Source organism: Magnolia sinica, chromosome 6 (genome assembly GCF_029962835.1).
Source record: "Magnolia sinica isolate HGM2019 chromosome 6, MsV1, whole genome shotgun sequence".
NCBI classification, from domain to species: Eukaryota; Viridiplantae; Streptophyta; class Magnoliopsida; order Magnoliales; family Magnoliaceae; genus Magnolia; species Magnolia sinica.
In genome coordinates this window covers 49,091,875-49,115,777 of record NC_080578.1, presented here as the reverse complement: position 1 = coordinate 49,115,777, position 23,903 = coordinate 49,091,875, and the positions used below count along the sequence as shown (strand labels likewise).

The following is a 23,903-nucleotide window of genomic DNA, read 5'->3' as shown; positions in this document are numbered from 1 at the left end:
GTCGTGAAAATTCGGGATGTTACAGGCCGCATCAATGGGCCACACCAATGGGCCAATGTACATTACATGGGCCGCATCAATGGGTCAATATACATCAAGTGGGCCGTATCAATGGGCCGCACCAACGGCCCTCCTATACAACAAGCGGGCCGTATCAACGGGTCGAATCAAATGGGCTGAATCAATGGGCCGGTACAAGTGGGTCAAATCAATTGGGCTGATCAAATGGGCCGATTCAAATGGACTGAATCAAATGGGCCGGATCAAATGGGCCCCCAAATACATCAAATCGGGCCTCATCAAGTGGGCCCTAATACATCAAATTGGTTATACCAAATGGGCCTCAAATACATCTCATCAGGCCTCATCAAGTGGGCCTCAAATCCATCTCATCAGGCCTCATCAAGTGGGCCGCTAATACATTAAATGGGCCATACCAATGAGTCATACCAACTACACCCTTCATCCATTGTTAGAGATCATTTTAGAGCATTATTTTAAAACTCATACCCAAAGGATCATCTGGACCATACCACAGATAATAGTGGTGATAAAGAGTTCCACTGTTAAATTCCAGTGGGCCCCACCATTGGGTTTATTTCCCATCCAGCCTGTCATAAGGTCACAGGGACCTGGATTTAGAGGAATAACAAATATCATATTGGTTCAAAACTTCTATAATCCCAAAAAGGGGTTTCAATGGTGGGCGTTCAATCCACTGTTTTCTATAGTGTGGTTCATTTGATAACTGGATTTTTCTTATTTTTAGTCCCAAGCCTTGAGATAGTCTTGCCAAAATGGATGGATAGTTTAGATGCAACGCATACAACTGCGGACCCCACAGGATTGTTGACGTCGTGGGGCCCACTGATGGGCGGCATGGATAAAGCACATACATAGTGGTGGGTCCACGCACGTGGCTGTCCACCAATGAATGAATGGTTGGATGGAAACATCCATCATGGTGAGTCGTACCTGGCACTGTCCAAATGGACGGTGCAGATGATACACATAGATCAAAGTGGGGTCCATGAGCGTGGCCCAACACGTAAAATGGATGGACGGCTCCGATTAAAAGCAGCAAGGTGGGCTTCCATGTGGAAGTGGCCCCACCGCAAAATACATATATATATACACACACACACACACATATATATATATATATATATATATATATATATATATATATATATATATATATATATATACATCTGGTGGGTCCCACGTGGGTCTCACCATAATATATTATATTTTATAATGTAATATAATATATTATATACCTAAAAATAATATAATATATTATATATATGAGAGGGAGTGGCTGCCTAGATGGATCTGGACGGTGCAAATCCACGGGGGTCCCACATGGGAGTGGCCCACACAACATTTATTTTTAATACAATATAATATATGGTATAATATTCATATAATATATTATGTAAAAATACATTACACCACTGTCCAGACCCATCTGGACGGTGCAGTTCACATGGGTTAAAGGTGGGTCCCACGTGGAAGTGGCCCACCAATAATATATATATTAATATAATATTAGGGTATTTTATATATATATATATATATATATATATATATATATATATATATATATATATATATATACACTAAAACATAATATAATATATTACATCTGCATATACCCCAGATCCACCATCCAGATATATCTGGACAGTGCAGATAACGTGAAATAAAGGTGGGTCCCACGTAGGAGTGGCCCACCATAGCCTTATTAATATAAAATTTTATATTATATATTATATATTATATAATACATCATATATATATATATGTTATTAATATATATATATATATATATATATATATATATATATATATAATACATCATATATATATATATGTTATATAAATATATTGCATATTTTATACACCCACTCTAGCGTCGAGATGGACGTCCTGGACGGTGGATATATCACGCACGTTTTAAGGGGCCCACCGTCCAGAGATTGGATGGACGACAGAGATAAAACACTTAAATCAAAGAGGGGTCCACTGCACGGATGGTGCAGATAAAACCATGTATCATAGTGGCATACATCGTCACCGTTTAAACAGATCCAGCACCATCCAGATCATCTAGACGGTGTGGATGATACCATGCCTCAAGGTGGGTCCCACGTAGGGCCCACCAGCTATAATATTATATTTATTATTTTATTTACTTTTTTTTAAATGCTAGTGCTGAAGTGTCTAGCGTTCAGGGCTGTGATCTTCCTAATCTGGACGGACGGAATGGTGTGGATTATCCACATAGGGTTCATGCGATGGACGGCAAGGACGTAAGGTACGTACATTAGGTGGGTCCCATTCCACACGTGCAGCACGTGTGGGGTGGGCCCACGCCTCATGTGGATGGTCAGGAGGAGGACACATACATCTCTAGTGGGGTCTATGTCGTCAGGACGTTGGGGACCACAACACTTGCTAATGTAAATGGCAACAGCCCCACCGTCCAGAAGACGAACAGATACATCATGGTGGCCCCTATGTGCTGCACTCGCACGTGATCAAGGTGGACCCCACGTCCCATGCATGGACGGGGCAGATAACATATAAACATCAAGGTGCATCCCACTTGGATGGGGTCCACCATCAGACGCACGTCCAAATGGACGGCTGGATGGCATGGATACATCACAGTGGGCCACACAATCATCACATAAAAGAGATAGAGAGAGGGGGGGGGGAGAGAAAGGGATCAAACGGTGGAGATGGGAGGGACCCCACCACTATGGGTCCCTCCATACCATGCATACATAAGTGGGTCCCACCATAAATGGGCCTTCTAACCATCAAAATCATATAAAAATCACCCACCTATTGGCCGCCTTCTTGGTCTGATGGAATGCCAAACTCCTTGGCTTCGGCTTAGACGGAGGATGATGGAAAATGGATGGTTGGATTGAGTGATAGGGAAGTGGGCCACACATGACCTCTCTCCCATGGACGTCTACCTCTCCCATGGTTACTTGGGAGATGGATTTTTTTGAAAAATGAGAGAGTGAGGAGTAGTGTGTAAGAGATAAGGCATGGAAAGTATGGGTCTCTTTGACTTTTGGGATGAGAGGAATAGGCTAAGCATGGGTTGCTTTAATTAGTTGGTGGGAGAGGTATGGGTGAGTAATGTGATTGATGTGATGTTGGGTAGAGATTCTTTTCTTGAGATTTGTGACGTGCGGTATTTTCCTTGAACTGAACATGGGCCCACATCTCCTGGTCAGGGTATCGCCTCGGCGCGTGAGACGTGACATCAGAACTGCGGCGACAGTGCAGTCTTACTAGTACAAGTCTCGGGTCGAGTCCACTCAGATATGTAGGACTCGGCTCAGGATCGCGCGTAAATGTTGGATATAGGTTGAGGGTTGCCGAAATTCGACCAGGAGGACCGTAGGAGTATACGGAACGGTACGATATAAGATACGGGCCTTACAGTCTCGCTTTATTGGCAGGAGTAGCTATCATTGTTTCCTCTTATTTCTCTACTACAATAGAGAGTTGTCTCTCCATAACTTCTTTATCCTCTACCACAATAAAGGATTGCATCTCCCCCATCTTCCTTCTCCTCTTCCTTCTCCTACAAATTAGATAAGAATATTTACTTAAGGACACAATAGTTTACAAAGAGTTCACAATTAATATATCAGGGACACGCAATAATAATGTTGATGTAAAAATCTGGTCCACCCTTTTTAGACCTTCAAGTACCTGTACAAGAAGAAGACAAAAGAGACCCTGGCTAGAGTAGGGGACCCTCCGATGCCAGAGTCAAGAATTTAGGTCTAGTAGAAGTGGTTTAAGGGCAGAGATTATGTGTGTGTGTGCGTGTGTGTGTATACCTTTCACCATTGGAAATCCCCCCATTTATAGTCAAGGAGGCCTCCCAGTTTAGTAGGTGTGTGTTATAGATGAATTAGGATTCATAACGCATAAGGATTCTCCCGAGAGTCTCGGCGAATATATAGGGATCCCGAGCTAATCACAGTTAGCATCCACAATCCTTGGAGAGAACTTTGGACCGCTCCCTTGGATAAGGTCGGACTGCAGACGGAGATAACATCGGATGTTAGTCAGGAATCAAGCTGGATTTGTTCGACCTTCGGATAAGGTCGGACGATAAAGGTAACAACGTATAAGGTCGAATAAGCTCATCCCTGCCTGCCAACCTGTCCTTTCAATTAGGAAGAACATCTTTGTAAAACATCTTTGTGATGTCTAATTTCTATAGCCTTTAACTTTTTCATGAGCCCTAATAACCTCTTCAGGTTGTCCCTCAGAGAGTCCATTCTGGGTCGTGCCGACCATGGTCGTACCAACCTTCATGCCAACCTTGGTCGTATGACCTTCCTCCTTAATCCGACGGTCGTGTTTCTCATCCTTTGTTGTGCATCGAGGCATGCTAGGTCTCAACCTAACCTGCCTATATAGGTTGGTCCATTTTTCCCCATAACAGTAAGCCCCCCTATTTTCAAGTCGATGAAACAGGCTTGAAAAGAAGGTCGGATCATTTCGCCATCAATGTTGAATAAGGTGGCATGCGCGAGAATTGAGGCATATTAGTAATCATTATACAACATTGTCGAGGTGGCATATCGTGGTTCGAGGCAACGTGATTTGTCAGGCCACCTTTTCAGTATCAGACCAATGAGAAGGTGACACGTGGCTTATCCTCGGTAGTGGAGGCGTGCGGAGAGTGGGGATGCACAATGTGTCAAAATGGGGGAGTCGAGGAGGTGTTGTACAACCTTGAATTAATGAGGGGCATTGAACGCCCATACACGTGGCTCCCCTATAAAAGAGGAAGCCCTAAACCTCGAGCGGGCTCATTTGCCTCTTCCTGCCTTCAAATTGCTCCAGTCTTGGCGGTAGATGATTTTCGGCAACCACGCTGCACTAGACTCCTGGCAACATTATATCTTTGGTGAGCTCCATCCCTAATCCCTAACCTCCCCTCCATTCATTTTATCTTCTTCTCTATACAACGATTTTTCGTCATTCTTGGACCGACTGCCATGCCGAAAACTTCAAGTTCTCAGAAGGGGACCTCAGGTGTTTATGGCAAGGTGGACAATCTTCACCCCATGTTGAATCTGCCATCTCCTCTGATGATGGTGAGCAACGTCGAGTTTCGTGCGCCGTAGGCATCGCCGGTACTTAAGAGATCCCCAACAAAGCGGCTAGTCAAAATAGAGGAAGATTTCCTTGTAGAAGAAGGGCTCGTTGGGTCCTCTATAAAGGAGGAGGAGAAAGGACAATTGGAGTCTGTCTTGAAGGAGGCCAACCTGGTGAGGATTAGGTCGGGATACCACATACCTGACTCGGTGGTACTCCGAGCCCCCTCACCGGGCGAGCTTCCTAATAACCCCTCTGAGGGAGAAGTGGCCATTTTCCAAGTTTCCCTCTAGTGCGGCCTCATACTCCCTCTCCAAAGGATAATAAGGTGGATGCTCGTACATTTGGGGATGGATTTAAGGCAACTAATCCCCAATTCGTAGAGAGCATTAGTCGGATGCATCATCCTCTAGTCCGAGCTTTACCAACCCGAGGTGACCATGAACGAATTCCTCCATCTGTACTAAGTGAAATCAAGTCCTCTACATGATGTCTAGTACTACTTCTCTTCCTAGCGGGGAACCGGGAAGGCCTTGGTCACGGACGTCTCGACCTCCAATAAGAACTAGAAGAACAAATGGTTTTGGGCTTTAGGAGATTGGGAAATGCAAGGAATGGTCGGGCTTCGCTCTTGGATCCCGACTTCCCTCTTTGATCCAGGTCGGTATTGTCCAGACTTAGTTCCTCTCCCTTTTTATTTGCTTAGTCATCTTCCGTACTTTGACTTGGTCGTATACATTTCCTTTTGCAGTTATTCCCAAATTCCCTTTTGTGCTTAAGCCTGAAGCTTGTGCTCGGATTGCTGGAGCAAGGTCGCTAGGGAAGGAATCGAGATATTGGAGGAAGCTCCTTCAACCCGAACTCATGCTTAAGTTAGGTCTTGACTCCGAACTAACAGGTATAAGTCCCAGCTGACCTTAGGACTTAAAGACTTTATGAATTTGTTGTTAACTTTTTATTTTTGTTAATGTAAACATGCCTGAAGCTTGGCCCTCTATGAAGTGCAAGGCGCCCCCACTTGGGGAGACAACCTCGAAGAAGAAGAAGAAGACCTCCAAGAGCAAAGGGAAGGTCGGCCCTTCAACCTCGGTTGTCACGGAGGTCGCGGATGAGGCACCGACCTCAATGCCCATCCCCACCATTTCTAAAAGGGTTGCTAGGATGACCTCACTTAAGGAGGCTCGTCCTATGGAGGTCCAGGAGGTGACAGAGACCTTTGCAGAGCTTCCCATGCCCCAAGCGAGGGGTTCGTCGGTCGATGGTGGAGAGAGTCGGGGTGCTCTTAAGTCGAAAAGGAGGACTTTGGAGCAACATTTGCATTGGGTGGAGCATCATGTTCCCCATGCCAAGCTCACCCATTGGCTGAATACGCCACCAGAAGGAACCATTGACCAGTTGGCAAAGATCTGCTTCGAGGTGAGCTAATCTCAAGTTGTCGTTACTTCTCTTTTGTCCCATCCTGATATTTCTATTTTCTTTTTGCCAGTTTGGCCCTTGCTTACTGAACATACATCACGAACTTTTGTGTCTATGGGAGGAAGTGAGGGAAACAAAAGCGGGGCTGCTGAGGAAGGGGGTTGAAGCTAAGCGATCCTGTCTTGAGGTTGAGCGATCCCGTCTCAAGGCTGAGCAACTTCACTCTGCCATGAAGACCATGACAATGGAGTCAGCGGCCTAGCTGGATACAACTAAAAAGTTGATGGTGGACGCTTCAGAGAGGGCAGCATAGTGGAAGGCTGATAACGCCGGGCTGCAGCGCACCTTGGAGGTGAAGATCAAGGAAGCCTAGGTAAATATCTCCTCATCTTGGGCAGCCGCTGTCGAGGAGTTCAAATCCTCTAAGTTATTCTTGAAGGACAGGGATACTTTATACAGCGCTAGCTACGAAAGGTGTCTTGAGGATGTAAAGGGAGCACATCCAGAGCTTGATCTCGCAACCTTTAAGGAGGCCGACTCTGACTCTAAGGCATCTCCAGAGGAAGCACTTACCGAGCAGCCCCCCGAGGCTTAGCAGCCAATGCCTTATATTTTTCTTTTTTATATGTTTTCCCCTCATTTTTTTATAGACCTGATGTACTATGCTCTTCAGAGCTTTATTAATATAGTCGAGTTTTCAACATTTCGTTTGTGTGAAAATTTTTCCAAGTGGGAAGGTCAATCTTTCAACACCTTAGTCATTATAACCGTCGAAGATTTGCCCCTTTTCTAAGGGCCGATGAATTGGTTAGGCCTTTTTTTTCCTACTTTTATCAAGGGGAGACCTTAGTAATTCTTTGAAGGTCAGACACGTGAACGAAAATAACGTGTAGCCCAACCTCTTCTTGGAGGGTCAGTTTGCTAATAGGGACTACTCTTCCCAAATGATATGGGAAGTCCCTAGTAGACGTTCAACAGATGACTATATGTAGATATAAAAGTAGAAAGTAGACTTTGGGATTTTATTGCAATAATTTGAATGCAAACTTTACATACTAGATTTCGTACTTGGGGTAGGTCAGCCCTCTAGGCGTAGTAGATTTTGAGGTGTTCGGCGTTCCATGGGTGTGGCAGGAGCCAACCTTCCAAGTCCTCGAGTTGATACGATCCAGGTCAGCTTATGCTCATTACCACATAAGGTCCTTCCCAGTTCGGACCTAAGGTTCTTAAGCCGGGTTACTTAATGTTTTGGAAGGTTCTTTAGAGAATTAGGTCTCTAGCTCGGAACCTTCTTGTCTTTACTTTGGAGTTGAAGAAGCGGGCGACCAGCTATTGCCGGATCGCGATCCTAACCTGAACTTACTCTCTTCTCTCCTCGATAAGGTTAAGGTCCAATGCCATTAGCTCAGCATTTTATTGTTCATCGTAAGAGCTGGTCCGAGCCGTCAAAAGTCCTATTTTGATCGGGGTAACGGCCTCGGCACCAAAGGCTAAGGAAAAGGGAGTCTCCCGAGTGGTTGTGTGGGAGGTAGTTCGGTATGCCCAAAGAACGTGGAGGAGCTCTTCAGCCTATAACCCTTTGGCTTTCTCGAGCTTCGTCCGAAGATGGTTTTTAATGATTTTATTGACCTCCTCTACCTGTCCATTAGTCCATGGATGCCGTGGCGATGAATAAACATTCTGGATTCCAAGGTTCTCACACATACCCTGGAACTGTTTATTGTCGAATTGCTTTCCATTATCTAAAATAATTGCACGAGGGACCCCATACCTACACACGATGTTTTTCCAGACGACATCCGTGGTTTTTCGCTTAGTAATCTTCGCTAGGGGTTTGGCCTCGGCCCATTTGGTAAAGTAATCGACCGCGACCACTGTGAACTTGGTCTGTCCTTTGTTGTTCTGCAAAGAGCCAATGATGTCAATTCCTCATTAAGCGAACGGCTATGGTTCGACCATAGGGATCAACTGTTCAGGTGGTTACCAAGGTATGGCTACAAAGCGATGGCATTTGTCATATTTTTTGGCATATTACTAAGCATCTGCTTGGATGGTCGGCCAGTAATACCCTTGTCGAATGACCTTGTGAGCTAAGGCTCAGCCACCAGAGTGATTTCCATAAATGTCATCGTGAATTTCTTTCAAGAAGTACTCGACTTCCTTGGATCGGAGGCATCTAAGATAGGGGAGGTAGAATCCCTTTTTGTATAAGATTTCTCCAACCATGGTGTAACGAGCTGCCCTAGTTTGTAGTCTGCGTGCTTCTGAGCAATCTTGGGGCAGCTTACCCTCCTTGAGGAAGTCAATGATCGAATCCATCCATGTCGGCCCTTAATTTATCAAAAGGATAGTAGCTGAGTCAGGTTCGTTAATGCTTGGTTCAGTAAGGAATTTGATTGGGATCGACCTTGGAATATCATCTTTGGCCACAGTAGCCAACTTTGCCAACATGTCTACTTTAGAATTTTCTACTCGAGGAATTAGGCCAACGTTACATTTCTGGAACCTGCCGATTAGTTCTCTAGCTTTTAATAGATAGGCTTTCATGTATTCCTTTTTGGCCTAATACTCGTTGAATATCTGATTAATGATGATCTGTGAGTCACTGTAAACCTCAAGATGTTGGGCTCCCATGGTGGCTGCTAACTTAAGCCCGGCTAGCAGCGCTTCATACTCTACGATATTATTAGATGCTTGAAATCCAAATCTTAAGGCATACTGCACGCATGTGTGATCTGGAGTTTCCAGAACTATACCGGCCCTGCTGACTTTAGAATTTGATGAGCCATCGACATACAACATCCACGTCGATTGGTTGGACTTGACCAAGGTTAGCTCGGGCTGAATGCTTAGACTGGATTTCAGCTCGAGTTGAATGGTTAGATCGGATTGCGGCTCGAGCTGAATGCTCGGGTCGGATCCTTGATCGTGCCCAGGAATGAGTTCGGTAATAAAGTTGGCCACTGCTTGGCCTTTAATTGTTATTCGGGGTTGGTACTGGATGTCGAACTCGCTAAGCTCGATTACCCATTTTGTTAGCCTCCCCGAGGCTTCAGGCTTCTGTAGCACTTGGCGGGAAGGTTGATTAGTTAGAACGATGATGGTATGAGCTTGAAAGTATGGCCGTAAGTATTGGGATGAAATGACTAGGGCCAGCGCCAGTTTTTTCATGCCTGGATACCGGGTTTTGGCAAAGACCAGGGCCTTACTCATGTAATACACCGAGAGCTGTTTCCCTTCATGTTCCCTAATCAGGGCCGAATAACTGCCGCGGCTAAGAGTGCCAAGTACAACAGTAACAGTTCTCCTTGCTAAGGCTTTGAGAGTAATGGAGGCGACCCCAAATACTACTTGAATTGCTGAAAAGCAAGCTCTCATTCTTCTAAGCATTCCACAATTTGTTTCCCTTTCAATTGGTTGAAGAAGGGAAGACACTTATATGTAGCTCGAGACACGAAACGGTTCAGTGCTGCAATCTGTCCTGTAAGGCACTGGACTTCTTTCGTTGTCTTTGGTGTACTCATATTGACCAGAGCCTGGATTTTGTCGGGGTTTGCTTCGATTCCTCTATGACTGACTAAGAATTCGAGGAATTTTTCAGAGCTAACTCTGAAGGCGCAGTTGCTCGGATTCAGTTTCATCCGGTATTCTCGAAAGATTATAAACATCTCTTCGAGATCGGACACATGATTTATAGCCTTAATGCTCTTAACAAGCATGTTATCCACATAGACCTCCATCGATCGCCCAATCAGGTGGGCGAACATCTTGTTAACAAGCCTTTGATATGTGGCTCCGGCGTTCTTTAACCCGAAAGGCATGACTCTGTAGCAATAAAAGCATTTGTCGGTGATGAAAGTATTATTCTACTTGTCGTACAGGTGCATCGCAATTTGGTTATAGCCTGAATAGGTATCCATGAAGCTCAGTAGTTCGTGTGCTGCAATGCTATCGATGATTTGGTCAATTCTAGGAAGAGGGAAACTATCTTTAGGGCAGGCTTTGTTCAGGTCTATGTAATCAACACAAATCCGCCACTTCTCATTAGACTTTTTAACCAAAACCACGTTGGCTATCCAGTCTGAATAGTAGATCTCCTCTATGAACCCAACTTTGAGGAGCTTTCCAACTTCTTCTCTGATTATGGTGTGTTGCTTGAGATCGAGCGGCCTACGCTACTGTCGGATCGGCCGGTGGTCAGAATCGGCGTTCAGCCTATGGATGATGACCTTCGAATTGATACCTAACGTATCCCGATGAGACCATGCGAATACATCAGTGTATTCTTGAAGGAGGTTCACAATTTTGTCTTGTAATGGAGGCACCAAGGATGACCCAATCTGAACTATTCGGGTAGGATCTGAACTGACGGGTGGGATGAACACGAGGTCCTCCATAGGATATCCCCTTTCACTTAAATCTTCCTGGGGATTGAGGGAAGTGATCATCATTATTTGATGTTGAGCTTTCAGTGCCATGTTGTAGCATTGCCGAGCTTCATATTAGGCCCCCTTGACCGATTTAACACCATGCTCAGTTGGGAACTTCATCGCGAGGTGATACGTCGAGACAATGGCTCGCAGAGCATTGAGGGAAGGTCGGCCGAGAATTACATTATAGATGGACAAGCAATCTACCACTAAGAAGCCGATATGGTGGTTACTTGGTTATGTCCGTCTCCAGCGGTGAGCAGGAGCTGAATTGAGCCTTCCGATGTGACTCTGTCTCCTGCAAATCTAAGCAAGGGAGTTTCAACAGCTCAGAGTCGAGACCGTCCAACTCCCATCTTGTCAAATGCATTGGTGAAGAGAATGTTGGTCGAGCTTCCAGTGTCCATCGGAATTCGAAACACTTTGTGGTTAGCTATAGTCATTGTAACCACAAGTGCATTGTCGTGGGGATGGTGGACTCTTCAGGCGTCCTCTTCGGTAAAGGTCAGACTAAAAGATATTACTTTTTGCTCTTTTGGGGGTCTGCTTATGGTGAGGATCTGATGCTCCGAGCTGGAGTGGTGTTGAGTGTCAAATATTGCATATTTTTCCCTGTTTATATCTTAGTTCTATGAACATGATACTGCTTAATGTTATATTTTATACATGTTTATATTACAAGGTGAATCTGAGAGCTTGGATTGAAAAGAATACTAAAAGCATGAATTTAATGCTCAAGAATCACCAAACCAAAGATTGGATCTTAAAAGACTAAGAATGAAGAATTCACATGCCAAAAATCTAAGAAAACCAAGTGAGGAAGGAAGAGAATCAAAGACTTGAAGTGTAGAAAAGGAATCCTAAAAATTCGCATGCTTCGACCAGCCCTGGCTTTGGCTCGACTAGTCAAAGAAACTTCGGCTCAAACTCCAGCAATATTATCTTTTAAATTCACATGATCCTTGACCAGTCAAGGGTGTCTCTAGACTAGTTGAAGGTTACACAAATTTTGCACGGACTGTGTAAATTTGAGGCGGTTTCCGGACTTTTCTAACTCAGTGCGAAAGTTGGAGTTCCCCAACTATAAATAGGAGTTCCTAGCATGCCCCAAAACAATTTTTAGGGTTTAAAGAGTGGAGAAAAAGCATGGAAAGCTACTGCCAAGAGTCTTTTTTCTTCTTCCTTAGTTATTTTTATGCTTTTGCTAAGAGATTTTAGTTCAATCATGTCTATGGTTGGCTATAGCTAGGGCTAAGAGCTTGAGCTTATAGCGTGATTGAGATGTTTGCTTTGCTTTGATTCATATTTTTATTGAACCTTATGGATTCTAGTTCTTTAGTAAGGAATATTATTAGTTTTTAATGGTTTGTTGTGACAAATTACAATAGATCTGCAATTGCTTTGAATATCTTCTTTTCCTTATTTGAGATTGTGAAATTAGTAAGTCCCATTGTTCACCATCGTCCCTTGGGCATGGTAGGGTGGTGGAATCCTTTATAATCTTCACAATTCTCCTATGATTAGTTGTGGGATTGGTATATCCTGTTGTTTGCCATTGTCTCCTAGGCATGGTTGGGTGATGTAATCACTACCAATCCTCACAACTCTCATCTATTAAGACTAGGTTCATGAGAAGTTCAGAGATCTGACCATCTCTTCTTTCTCTAACTAGATAAGATAGGACTCTAATTCCAGTTGGATCTCTTGAATCATGCAAGGTAGCATCCCAATAGCTACAAGTGGATCCTCGGCACCCTAGTTCTCACCTTTAAATTCATAAGTTTTAATTACATCATTCAAAATTACTCTTTCCATTTATTCAGATTTAGATTTACATCTTCTTCTAGTTCTAGTTCTAGTTACTTTCAGAAATGTACGAGATTAGTCCCTGTGGATTCAACCTCGGTCTCACCGAGATTATTACTACATCGCGACCCTACACTTGGGATTGTGAACAAGCGCCTGATATTCCTTGTGTAATCCCTTTGAGCTCAGTTCGAGTCTCCTCCGCCAGCCAGTCCACCGAAGATAGTGCTGATTTCTCCAGTTGGTTCGTTGTTAATGGGTTGTTCATTCTTTGAATCAGCTTGATCTCCTCTTTTACTGACATATTCTCGGAGATACCTGTTACGGATGAACACTTTGATTTCTTCCTTAAGGTCAAAACAGTCGCTTGTCGAGTGGCTGCGGTCTCGATGAAAATGATAATATTTTTGCTTGTCTCGTTTGTCAGCACCAGACTTCATCTTGCTCAGCCATTTGAGAATACGCTTGTCTCAAACTTCCATAAGGACTTCCTCGGGCGTCTTGTTGAAGGGATTGTATGTACTGAACCTGCTGTCGGGCCGCTTGTTCAGACGTTGAGTTCCTTGCGGTTGGTCGTCCTTCATCCTTTTGCTTCCGCTAGCCAAACCGAGCTCTTCCTTAGGTCATCGGTCCTTAACTATTATTCCCTTATTTTGGGCAATCTTTCATAGGCTGAAAGCTTCCTCGACATTCGAATACTTCTGTGCTCTGTTTAGAAGGTCGGCCATTGTCATCGGGGGGTTTTTATCTAGTAAGAAGAGGAACCTCCTGTCTCTCAGGCCTCCCATTATCGCGGTCAGAGCAATTTCTTCAGAGTGTGCCGATACTTGCATCGCCTAGAGGTTGAAGCGCTTGCTGTAGTCTTTCAACAACTTGCCTTCCCTTTGAATGATATGGAGGAGGTGAGAAGCGGGTTTAAGTCTTTCCTTCCCGTCGATAAAGTTAGTGATAAAAACTTTACCGAGCTGGGAGAAAGAACTAATTGACTGTGGTTTCAACTATCTGAACCACTTTTGAGTTGCTCCTGTCAGGGTCAGTGGAAACGCATGGCACATGACTGCAGTAGATGCATTATGGAGCTCCATCCAGACCCTAAATGATTCCAAATGCTCGGCTGGGTTGGTAGTTCCAAAAAATTGAGCGATTTATGGCATGCGGAACCTCGGCAGCAGCTGCGCCTGCATGATATTAGTAGTAAATGGAGGCTCGGTTTCCTCCAGTATTGCTTCCATCGGGGCTAGAGCATTTACACGATAGGCCTGTTGTATGTCACCGATCTGGCCATGAAGGTCCTTTAGCTCAACTTCCCATGGTCCGCTGCTTTTGGCCATTGACTTAACGGCTACCTCGGGAACCTTGTTGCACCTTTTCCTGTCCAGCTCATGACGGAGGTCGGAGGTGGGCAGGGCTACGATACTGGAGATATGAGAAGGCACCGGCCATACTAATCCAAGTTGTTAGCTTTTGTGGGAGGCAACAGGTGCTTCAGAGGATTGAGAGGGGTCATGGACCACTTACTCTATTGCTTGCCCAACCCCTTGTATGGGCTAGGGCTATAGCTGCTCCAGCAGCTGCCTCATAGAGTTCATATTGTTGTTCAAGGGAGTCCAGCCATCCTCCCTTATTGAGGGATCATTGCACTTGCCTCGTAGGAGCAAAGTCAACCTGTAGTTGGGAAGTGGAATTCCAATGGCTGCTAGGTTGCTCCAGTGGTGTGAGATCGAGCGCAATGGAGAAGGCCTAGGCTTTCTTCTTCCCTTTCACCATTGTTGAACTTATGATGTAGTGAGAATGACTTTCAATGTCAATTCCCATAAACGACGCTAAACTGTTTATGTAAAAATTTAGTCCACCCTTTTTAGACATTTGAGTACCTGCACAGGAAGAAGACAAAGGAGGAGACCCTAGCTAAAGCAGGGTACCCTCCAATGCCAAAGTCAGAAATCTGGGTCTAGTAGAAGCGGTTTAAGGGCAGAGATAGTGTATGTGTGTGTGTGCGCGCGCTTTTCACCATTAGAGATCCCCTTATTTATAGTCGAGGAGGGATAATAACGTAGAGGGATCCTCCCAGTTTAGTAGGTGTGTGTTGTAGATGAATTAGGATTCATATCGCATATGGATTCTCCAGAGATCCTCGACGGATATCTCGAGAGCCTAAGCTAATCACGGATTAACATCCACAATCCTTGAGAGAACTTCACATTGCTCCCTTGGATAAGGTCAGACTGCAGACGCGGATAAGGTCGGACGCCAATTGGGAATCAAGGTGGATTTGTCCCGCGTTCGGATAAAGTTGGACGATAGAGGTAACAACGCAAAAGGTTGGATAAGCTCATCTTTGCCTGTCAACCTGTCCTTTTAATTAGGAAGAACATCTTTGTAGAACATCTTTATAATGTCTAATTTCTATAGCCTTTAACTTCTTCATGAGCCATGATAACCTCTTCAAATTGTCCCTCAGAGAGTCCATTTTGGGTCATGCCGACCTTGGTCATACCAACCTTCTTCCTTAATCCGGCGGTCAAGTTTCTTATCCTCTGTTGCCAATTAGGGCATGCTAGGTCTCGACCTGACCTGCCTATATAGGTCAGTCCGTTTTTTCCCATAATAAATAGTATGATATCTATCACAAATATGTCAAAGATTTTACAAAAATATATCACAAAATACTTCACAAAATAGTTCATTGAATGTCCAAATAGTTTACTCAATACAAAAACGCACCTTATGGGAGCCTTCTTTCAACTCCTTTAACCCCTCTCATTCTTCAACCATTCCTTCTCCTTCTTCACCTCTTCAATCTCTCTTTCTTTAAATCTTCCCTCTCCTTCTTCAACCATTCCATTTCCTTCTTCCACCATTCGCTCTCATTCTTCAACTCTTCCCTGTCATTCTTCGATCATTTCCTCTCCTTCTTCAACTCTTCTCTTTCCTCCTTCAGTTCTTCAACCAATTCATATCCATTCCCTTCCCCTCTCCCTCTCCCTCTCATTCCCTATATTCTTCGCCATCTTCATCTTCCTCCTCATCTTCATCCTCATCTTTATCTTCCTCTTGCACATCAAATTTTCTCTTATTCCTTACTTCTATCGTCTAATATAGCCTGCTTTAATGCCTTATAAAATGTAACAATGTATATATATCAGAGATTTATATAAAATTAATAATATTTAAAAAAAAAAGATTGCATGACATCTTATTTTAAACCTTTCATGGACCAGACGAAATGCCCTCCGTCTCCAGTTTTTCAGTGGTGGGTTCCAAGGTAAGGATTACTTTGATATGCAAAATAACTTGTTTCAAGTTCACGTATAAAACCTATATGTTAAAATAAATGACCAAATACCTTGAAATAAATTGGCTTACGTCTTCACTCTAAAAATTGTTGTATAATGTGATGTACTTCCAACTATTCCAACCTCGATATTAAATAAAGCGTGGAATTTAGGACGGAACAAATGAGATCACACAGTCTTTAATAGTTGATACTCTCTCAATGACCCATATCTGTTACAATAAAATTGCATAAGGTGAAAAACTATAGTTTAATACTAGTTATGTGGAATAAGGAAAGAATCTTTACTTGTAGTGGAAAGATGCAACCATAGACGTTGTAGGTTTTCCCTGTCCCATGTGATGCCTTAACAGCTCCTTCAACCCATCGACTCATTGTCTTAAATGCCAAACTACCCCAATGATACCTATTGAACTCTTCTAAATAGTCAACCAAGTCAATGTACACCAATTTACAGTAATATTTGGTGTCAGTTCCCTTAATAAACCACTCTATATACATTAATAAGATAATCTTCATGACATCTTCAAACACCTCTCTTAGATGTTTATTTAATATGGAATCTTGTTTCTTCAAGTACTCTCTTATGGACTTCTCGTTAGTCTTTACTCTGGGTATAGAAACGTTTCCAGTTTTAAGCCTTGTTACAAGGGTGAAGTTCATCTTAGTAAATTTCAAAAGCTTTCCCCATATCTCAACTACAAGATCATCTATATGTCCATAAAAAAAAAAAGTGTGATGGAGCTATTATAAATCTAAATGATAGAATGTCTAACAAAAAAGAAAATGAGAATTGCCTAAATAGACTTAACCTAGTCTTATTTTTCTCTAAACTACTTTTTTTTTTACACACGCACACACACCTCACACACTCACCCACTAGTGGGATTTCACCACCTATGGATACTTGAACCCTTGACCGGGTGTTGAAACTCCTGAGAGTCTACCACCTGAGCAAGAGTAAGGATCCTGACTTTATCAAACTACCATGTTAATGAACATTCTACGAACATGTTTGGGATCTCGAAATTACTTTCCTTATTCGGAGACTCTTTAATTTCTATAAAGATAAATGAATTGCAAAATATATCACAAATAGTTCAAGGACACATTAGTTCACAACGACACAATAGTTAACAAAACAATTTATAAAAGAGTTCACAAAAAAAGTTCATACAATAATTTATAATAAAGTTCACAATACTCAGCCAAATTTACAATGTACTCGGTGAATATTCATTGAGTAGAGATGAATTGACTGAGTACTCAGTCAAACTTATAACATACTTGGTGAATATTCATTGAGTACAAAGGAATTGATTGAGTATATGTGAAAATTTACCTAGTACATGTGAATATTGACTGAGTATATGTAAAGATTCACCAAGTACATATGAATATTGACTGAGTATAGGTGAAAATTCTCCAAGTACTCGGTCAATTCCTACATATCACCATATCACCATTTCAACCCATTCGTACAATATAGAAAATGAAAACTAAACTTTTGAAGATTTAGTTAAGATAGTCAGTTAAAAGTGAAGTTTATAAAGAGAAATTTCTTCGAAACAATTATACCTGCAATGCGTCGCTTCTTGGATGGAGGCACCATCTTCTTCCTATTATCTATCTTCTAATTTCGAATTAAATTCCTCTTCAATGTAACCGGTTTAAAGCAACAAATAAAAAGAAGTGGAGATTTCAAGAAGAAAAGCAAAGAGAAGACTTGAAGAATAAATACGAAGAGATGTGACACGAAGATGTGTTTCTGGTATGGAAAATGTATTTTCATATGAGAAAAGCTCAAATGTTTAGAAATGTTAAGTTTTGGAGGTTTTGGTAGGCTGGTTAGTTAAAAGGGAAGTTTCCGGTGGGAAATTTCTCTAACCATTTCTTAGTGCTAGAGTATGAATCTAAATACGCAGTCGGACTATCAAATAGCTCCTCATTTGAGAAAGGCTCTCTCTTTTGTTCGTCGACAGATCCCAAAGAACTTCAGGGATTTCGTTCTCTCTTTCTTCCTTGAATCTTCTGCTCCTTGTGTATATATCGGAAAAATGGACGTAAGTGCCCATTCTACCCCTCTCATTTTCTCTTCCTCAGATCTTTTTTGCACACACTTCTCCTTAGTATTCTTCTTTTTCATGTTTTCTGCAGTCGCTTGCTTCTGCTGCAGCAAGAGATGCTTCGGAGATCTTTGAAATGGGTTCAGAAAGGACTCTGTATGCCCCTTTTCATTCATGTTTTCCTGTTTTTCATGGGATTGTAATCGTCTCTTAAGAAGAAGATTTTTAATTGGTTTTCTCCCAGTGGGGCCCACGATCTGGTGCTCTGATGGGCCCCTGTGGATAAGAAATTTCTCAAGAATGACCCATATTGGCACATCCTAGCCATCCTATTTTTGTTTTTGTTTTTGTTTTGTTTTGTTTTTTGTTTTTGTTTTTTTTTTTTGTTTTTTTTGTGTTTTTTTGTTTTTTGTTTTTTCTGTTTTGGTTTCTGTTGAATGTTTATACACATACCATTTTCATTACAAGCTATTTTCAGACCACTGATTAAAGGGTTAGGATTGTCTTAATCAACAAGATTTCTCGTGTGCGGTTCGTCCATTGTGGGGCCTATCAGATTGACCATCTGGATCATCTAGTGATGGGCCCCGCTACTGCCAACTAAAGGCCTGAGGATGCTACAAACATCCGTTGGTCACTTGGTTGCGGATGATATGATTCCTCTTCTTCCATCACTGCAGTCACTGAGAATCATATGATCGTCAACCTGAGGTGGATACATGTAGCATTCTTATGCTTCGAGTCTGTACAAGTGAATTGCTAGGGTTTCTCCATAACGAGCAATGTTGCTTAACCATTCAAAAAAAGAAAAAAAAGAAAAAAAAAGAGCAATGTTGTTTAAGATTAGTGAAGTGCTGTTTGAATTAGTGAGATTGTTCGGGAGACATTGTCAAAGCCCGGGTAGATGCCTAAAAATGAGTTCATCTCATTTTACTCAAAAAGTAATTGTGTACTAGAGATCTTGATCTCTAAGACCTCTAATACATAATCACTGTTAATATGAACTCATCATGTATTAGAGATCAAGATCTCTAATACATAATTACTGTTAACTAAAATGAGATCAACTCATTTTTAGGTGCTTACCAAACAGGACAGTGTTTTATTTTTTTTAATTTCTGGCATCATGTTCTTGGACAGTAATTTGATTGGACTGAAACTGCTACTTGTTAGATTGATTAGTATGTAAAAAGAAATGAAAGGAAATGATAAGGAGAAACCGTATGTTGACAAGAGAAGAGGGTGTCTCATTGAGCACTATTGGATAGGATTATGCTAAGTGCATACGCTTGAGTGACCTTTCTTTTGGAAATGAATGTGATAATGTAGCTGCTCATCAGGTGATCCCACTGTGTGGATGCCAGATAGCCAAAAATAGGCCAATGTGCTCATGACTTAGACCATATTGATGTCTATGTGTTGCCCACATGATTATCACATCAGCCTTTTTTTTTGGAGACGTGGCATCTATATAATGGATACGGCTTGGTAAGTGGCTCCAATTTTGAACATGCGTGCCTCGTTTCCACATGTGAGGAGAGTGCACTTAGCATTTCTCCTATTGCACTGAGTTATACAATGTAACTGAAAATGGACTTGCAATTAAAGGACGACTTGTGGCTTTTGGTTGCACCAAATAACAAGACATTTCATGATATTTTGCACTAAATTAGACCGATTAATCACGAAATTTCATGAAATTTATGATATTTGGTGCAACCGAACACCTTAAATGAAAACTATGGATAATAATTCAAAGTTTTTGCCCCTTTCTTTTTTCGTTCTTTCCTGAGATGTTGGCTATTCATATAATCTGTTGAAGTGTGGTTAATTTGATGAATCATCCATGTGGGTTGGACGTGTTGGACCATCAAATGATACTTTTAGCTGTTAAGTATGACTGTATGAGGTTTCCATGATTTGTCATTGTTACAAATTAATGAATTTTGATCATTCCGGACCTGATCGAATCATATCTAATGGTCATTGGAATTTCCTCCATCTTGCCATTCTCCATGATAATTCTGATTTATTGGCAAAGAGGCAAAGAAATAATTTCATTATCCCATTCTAATATGATCAAGAACAAGAGAGCGAACTAATGCCCTGTTTTGGTATCTTGATTGAAATACCCTTAAATGGCATTTTATGTAAAAATAGTGTTCTTGCATATTTTGACAATCCCCGATATAGAAGCAGTTCAGGACTCACTAAATATGGGACCATAGAGGTGGATTCAATCATATAAAAAATGTTTAGCCCTCTTACAAATTATTGGGTACTTAATTAAAGGCAATATAACATATTAAAGGACTATCGTATTGTAGAAAAAAGAGCTTACTGCACCCAATTTGTGTACGCCTGTTGCTTTTCTTAACTGTATCTCATTTTATACTGACTGAAGTTTGTGCAGCTGTCATTTATGCACACACAGCCACACAGATATGCACATGTATAGCAAAATGCTGATGTCCCCACATCCCCAACGCTTCTAAATGACATGTTGGACAGTCAATCACTGATCTTGACTGTCCATTCGTTCCATACAGCTATTGGCAGGCCGTGATGCAAAAATACCCTAATCAGATGATCCTAACAAGTGTTCACCATTTTTCATAGCTGTCTGTTTCTTACAAGCCTTATGTTGGATGGTTACTATGATCTAAACAAAGCACTTCTTTGGAATCATAAGAAATCCATCGTGATTCCTATTGAATAGATTTTTCAAGGTGATTATTGGAGCTACTTTTGTTTCTCAGCTTGATCTTGAGTGACCATTCTTTCCATATGGCTATTGGTGGGCCATGATGCAAAAAATAACCTGATCAGATGATCCTAACAAGTGTTCACAACTGTCCTTTTCACACTTGTTAGTACACCCACTGTCGGATATATATATATATATATATATATATATATATATATATATATATTTCTTTTGGTTAGCTTGTTAGTACACCCACTGTCGGTTCACACTTCAATGTTAGCCACCCCCACTAGGGAATCGATACCAAGACCTCGGTGTTGAAACGAGGTATCTTTCACTCAGTCTACCACTTGAATATTTACTATAATCTAAACAAAGTGTTTCTTTGGAATCATAAGAAATCCATCATGATTCCGATTGAATAGATTTTTCAAGGTGACTATTGGAGCTATTTTGTTTCTCCACTTGATATTGACTGTCCATTTTTCATGCTATTGACCTGATGTTTACGATAATCTGAGTGTGACGTTTGCATCATGGCTTGGCAATAGTGGTATGGAACAATTGCACAGTCCAGAGTGATGATTGGATGCCCCATGTGTCATTCCACATTAAGGTGGGGGTGCTAGCATTCCCTGCATGTTTGTCTTTGTACATCTTAGCTCTAGTCTAATTGTTTATTATTAGCAAATTTGATATAGAAAGGCGCACTGTATTACTAATTAAGTGGAGCTTTCACAGGTATCCATATGTCACTGGCACGTCAGTAATAGGCATCAAATATAAAGATGGAATTCTCATGGCTGCTGATATGGGAGGTCAGTTCCCAAACTCATTGCTAAAGTTGAGTACATGGCATTGTTATGATTTCTGTGTTCTTTTAAAATATATAATATCCATTTCTTTATAGGTAAAAAAAAAGAAATCAGTTTATCAAGGTTCATTTGGTTGCCTATAAATCTCATGAAACAATTTATTCCTGTTTACCCATGTTTAGTTGCAACGAAATGCTTTTGTTTTTTCATTCTAAAATTTGTGAAATATTTCTTTAGGAAAATGAATTATTTCAAATTATATCAAAAATTGTTTTCTCCCAAATGACACATGATCTGGCCTGATGAAAAAGAAAGACCAACAATCCGTCAAGGTAATGTATGCGCAACCCAAATGCGAAGTGACTGTCTACTGACCCCTTATGTAGCTCGGAATCCGCAAAAAGTTGGTTTCTTTGGATACATGCCAATATGAACCCTATAGCTGTAAGGAACAAGCATTAGCATTGGGATAAAGAGTATATTTTCCAAGGAGTTTGACACTTTTTCGCCTCCCACGTAATTGCAATGCTACATTTTCCTTCTACAATCAATATATTCCTGAAGAGGCATATTCCATTCTTGATTGTGAGATTTCTACTAGGTTAAGAGTATAGTTGCATGAACCGTGAAGTGAAGTGGCAACAATTTCGGGTGCAAGAGTGGGGAAGCATTTGTTTCAAAATGTAAACAAGTATAAAATAGGTAGGAAGCGATCGAGAGTTCGAAGCAGGGATTCAAAGTGGGAGCGGCACCCAGTTAGAAAGATCCTGCAACTAAGGGTTTGAGTAGCAGACTCCCAATGGCTCAGGGAAAACCAATTGAAATTTGTCTTTCTCATACCTTATCATGCCTCCGATCCAGGAATTTCTTTGGCTACCGATACAGGACCAGTTAATCATCCAATGGGAGACCAAGAGTGGTTCCATTGCATCAGATTGATTTGATTGACCATCTGCATCAGTTCAAAGTTCCTGTGGGGTATTTTGGACCAAGTGGAACCCACAGGTCCAATCAGATGGTCCTTATTGATGACTGGTTCAGTTGGACAGCAGGGCTTGCAGGCCAATCAGATGTCTTTAAGGGCATTTGCTTTGCAGTTGGAAGGAGTATTGAAGTTTTGTTCTGGGTGGATACTTGGGTTGGAGAGGGCCTGATTGCTGCTAAGTTTCCAAGGCTTTATAGTCTATAGGGTGGTTAAGATTCCTATGAGGAATTTGGATGGAAAGTGTCGTGGATTATCGTATTTCAAAGGAATCTAAGGTGCCATTTGGTAAATTAAAAAATAAGGTCTGAAAATTAATTTAGGTGCTGAAAACTAAATGTGCTGAATTTAAGTACTTGTGAGTACTGAAAAATCCGTTTGATAATTTGTTTGAAAAAAAGTTCTGATATTTGAAAATAAGTATGTTTTTCACAAAAAACCTGTTTAGTAAAAACAAACCACGAATGTCTGAAAATTGACATTTTGTCATATTTGCCCCAATTGTCTCAATTTCTATATGATGTAGGACAATTAACCACTTCCTCTAAAAGCTCAAATTGTTAGAGTTTGACAAATTAATTCCTTTATCTCATAGCCCAGGCCCCACATCTCATGGGTTAGGACCTCGGCCGAACCCTCATCGTGGGCCCCAAATCACATGGGTACCGCCTCACACGGGCCGCCCACCTCGAGTGTATCCCTGCATCCCACAGGCTACCCTACTCGAGCTTAGTGTGAAATGCGCATTAGTCACCTCCGGTGAGGAGTCTCGAACACGAGACCTCCCCCGTGGGCCCCGCCCACCCCGAGTGTGCCCTTACATCCCACAGGCGACCCCACTCGAGCCTGGTGTGAAAATGCCCCTGCATTACTATCTTTTGTAGAATATGAGATAAAACATATTATTGCCTTACCACCAAATTTGGCACACCTATGCCTCATCCACGTACATCTCTCAAGCATGACCCCTCAATTGATGGACCATGTGCTATACTCTTTTTGATAGAATAATCATAACATTTCGATTGGTGGACCGTGATGTCTCATACAAGCACAATATTAGACCATTCACACCTACAACATACTTTTGACTCAATGATCTTGAATAAAAAATGCTTTGGCTTGGAAAAAATATTCTCATCTCGTTGAATTAGTGGGCCACACATTTACAAAATTTTATTTTTCTAGGTATGTGTGACCTTATCGATAGGTTAGATGGTAAACAAATATTATAGTGGACC

The 23,903-nt window shown here is 41.8% G+C and overlaps 1 protein-coding gene across 1 annotated transcript in view; it reads left to right on the top strand.

Annotated features, from left to right (window-relative positions):
* The first annotated feature begins 18,005 nt into the window (after positions 1-18,005).
* The window catches only part of LOC131248755 (proteasome subunit beta type-4-like), a 55,381-nt gene continuing 49,483 nt past the window's right edge, over positions 18,006-23,903 (top strand). The window contains exons 1-3 of the mRNA XM_058249202.1: positions 18,006-18,155; positions 18,250-18,314; positions 21,607-21,683. Of these exons, the coding sequence (XP_058105185.1) occupies positions 18,150-18,155; positions 18,250-18,314; positions 21,607-21,683 (148 nt within the window). The 5' untranslated portion in view covers positions 18,006-18,149. The remainder of the gene's footprint in view (positions 18,156-18,249; positions 18,315-21,606; positions 21,684-23,903) is intronic.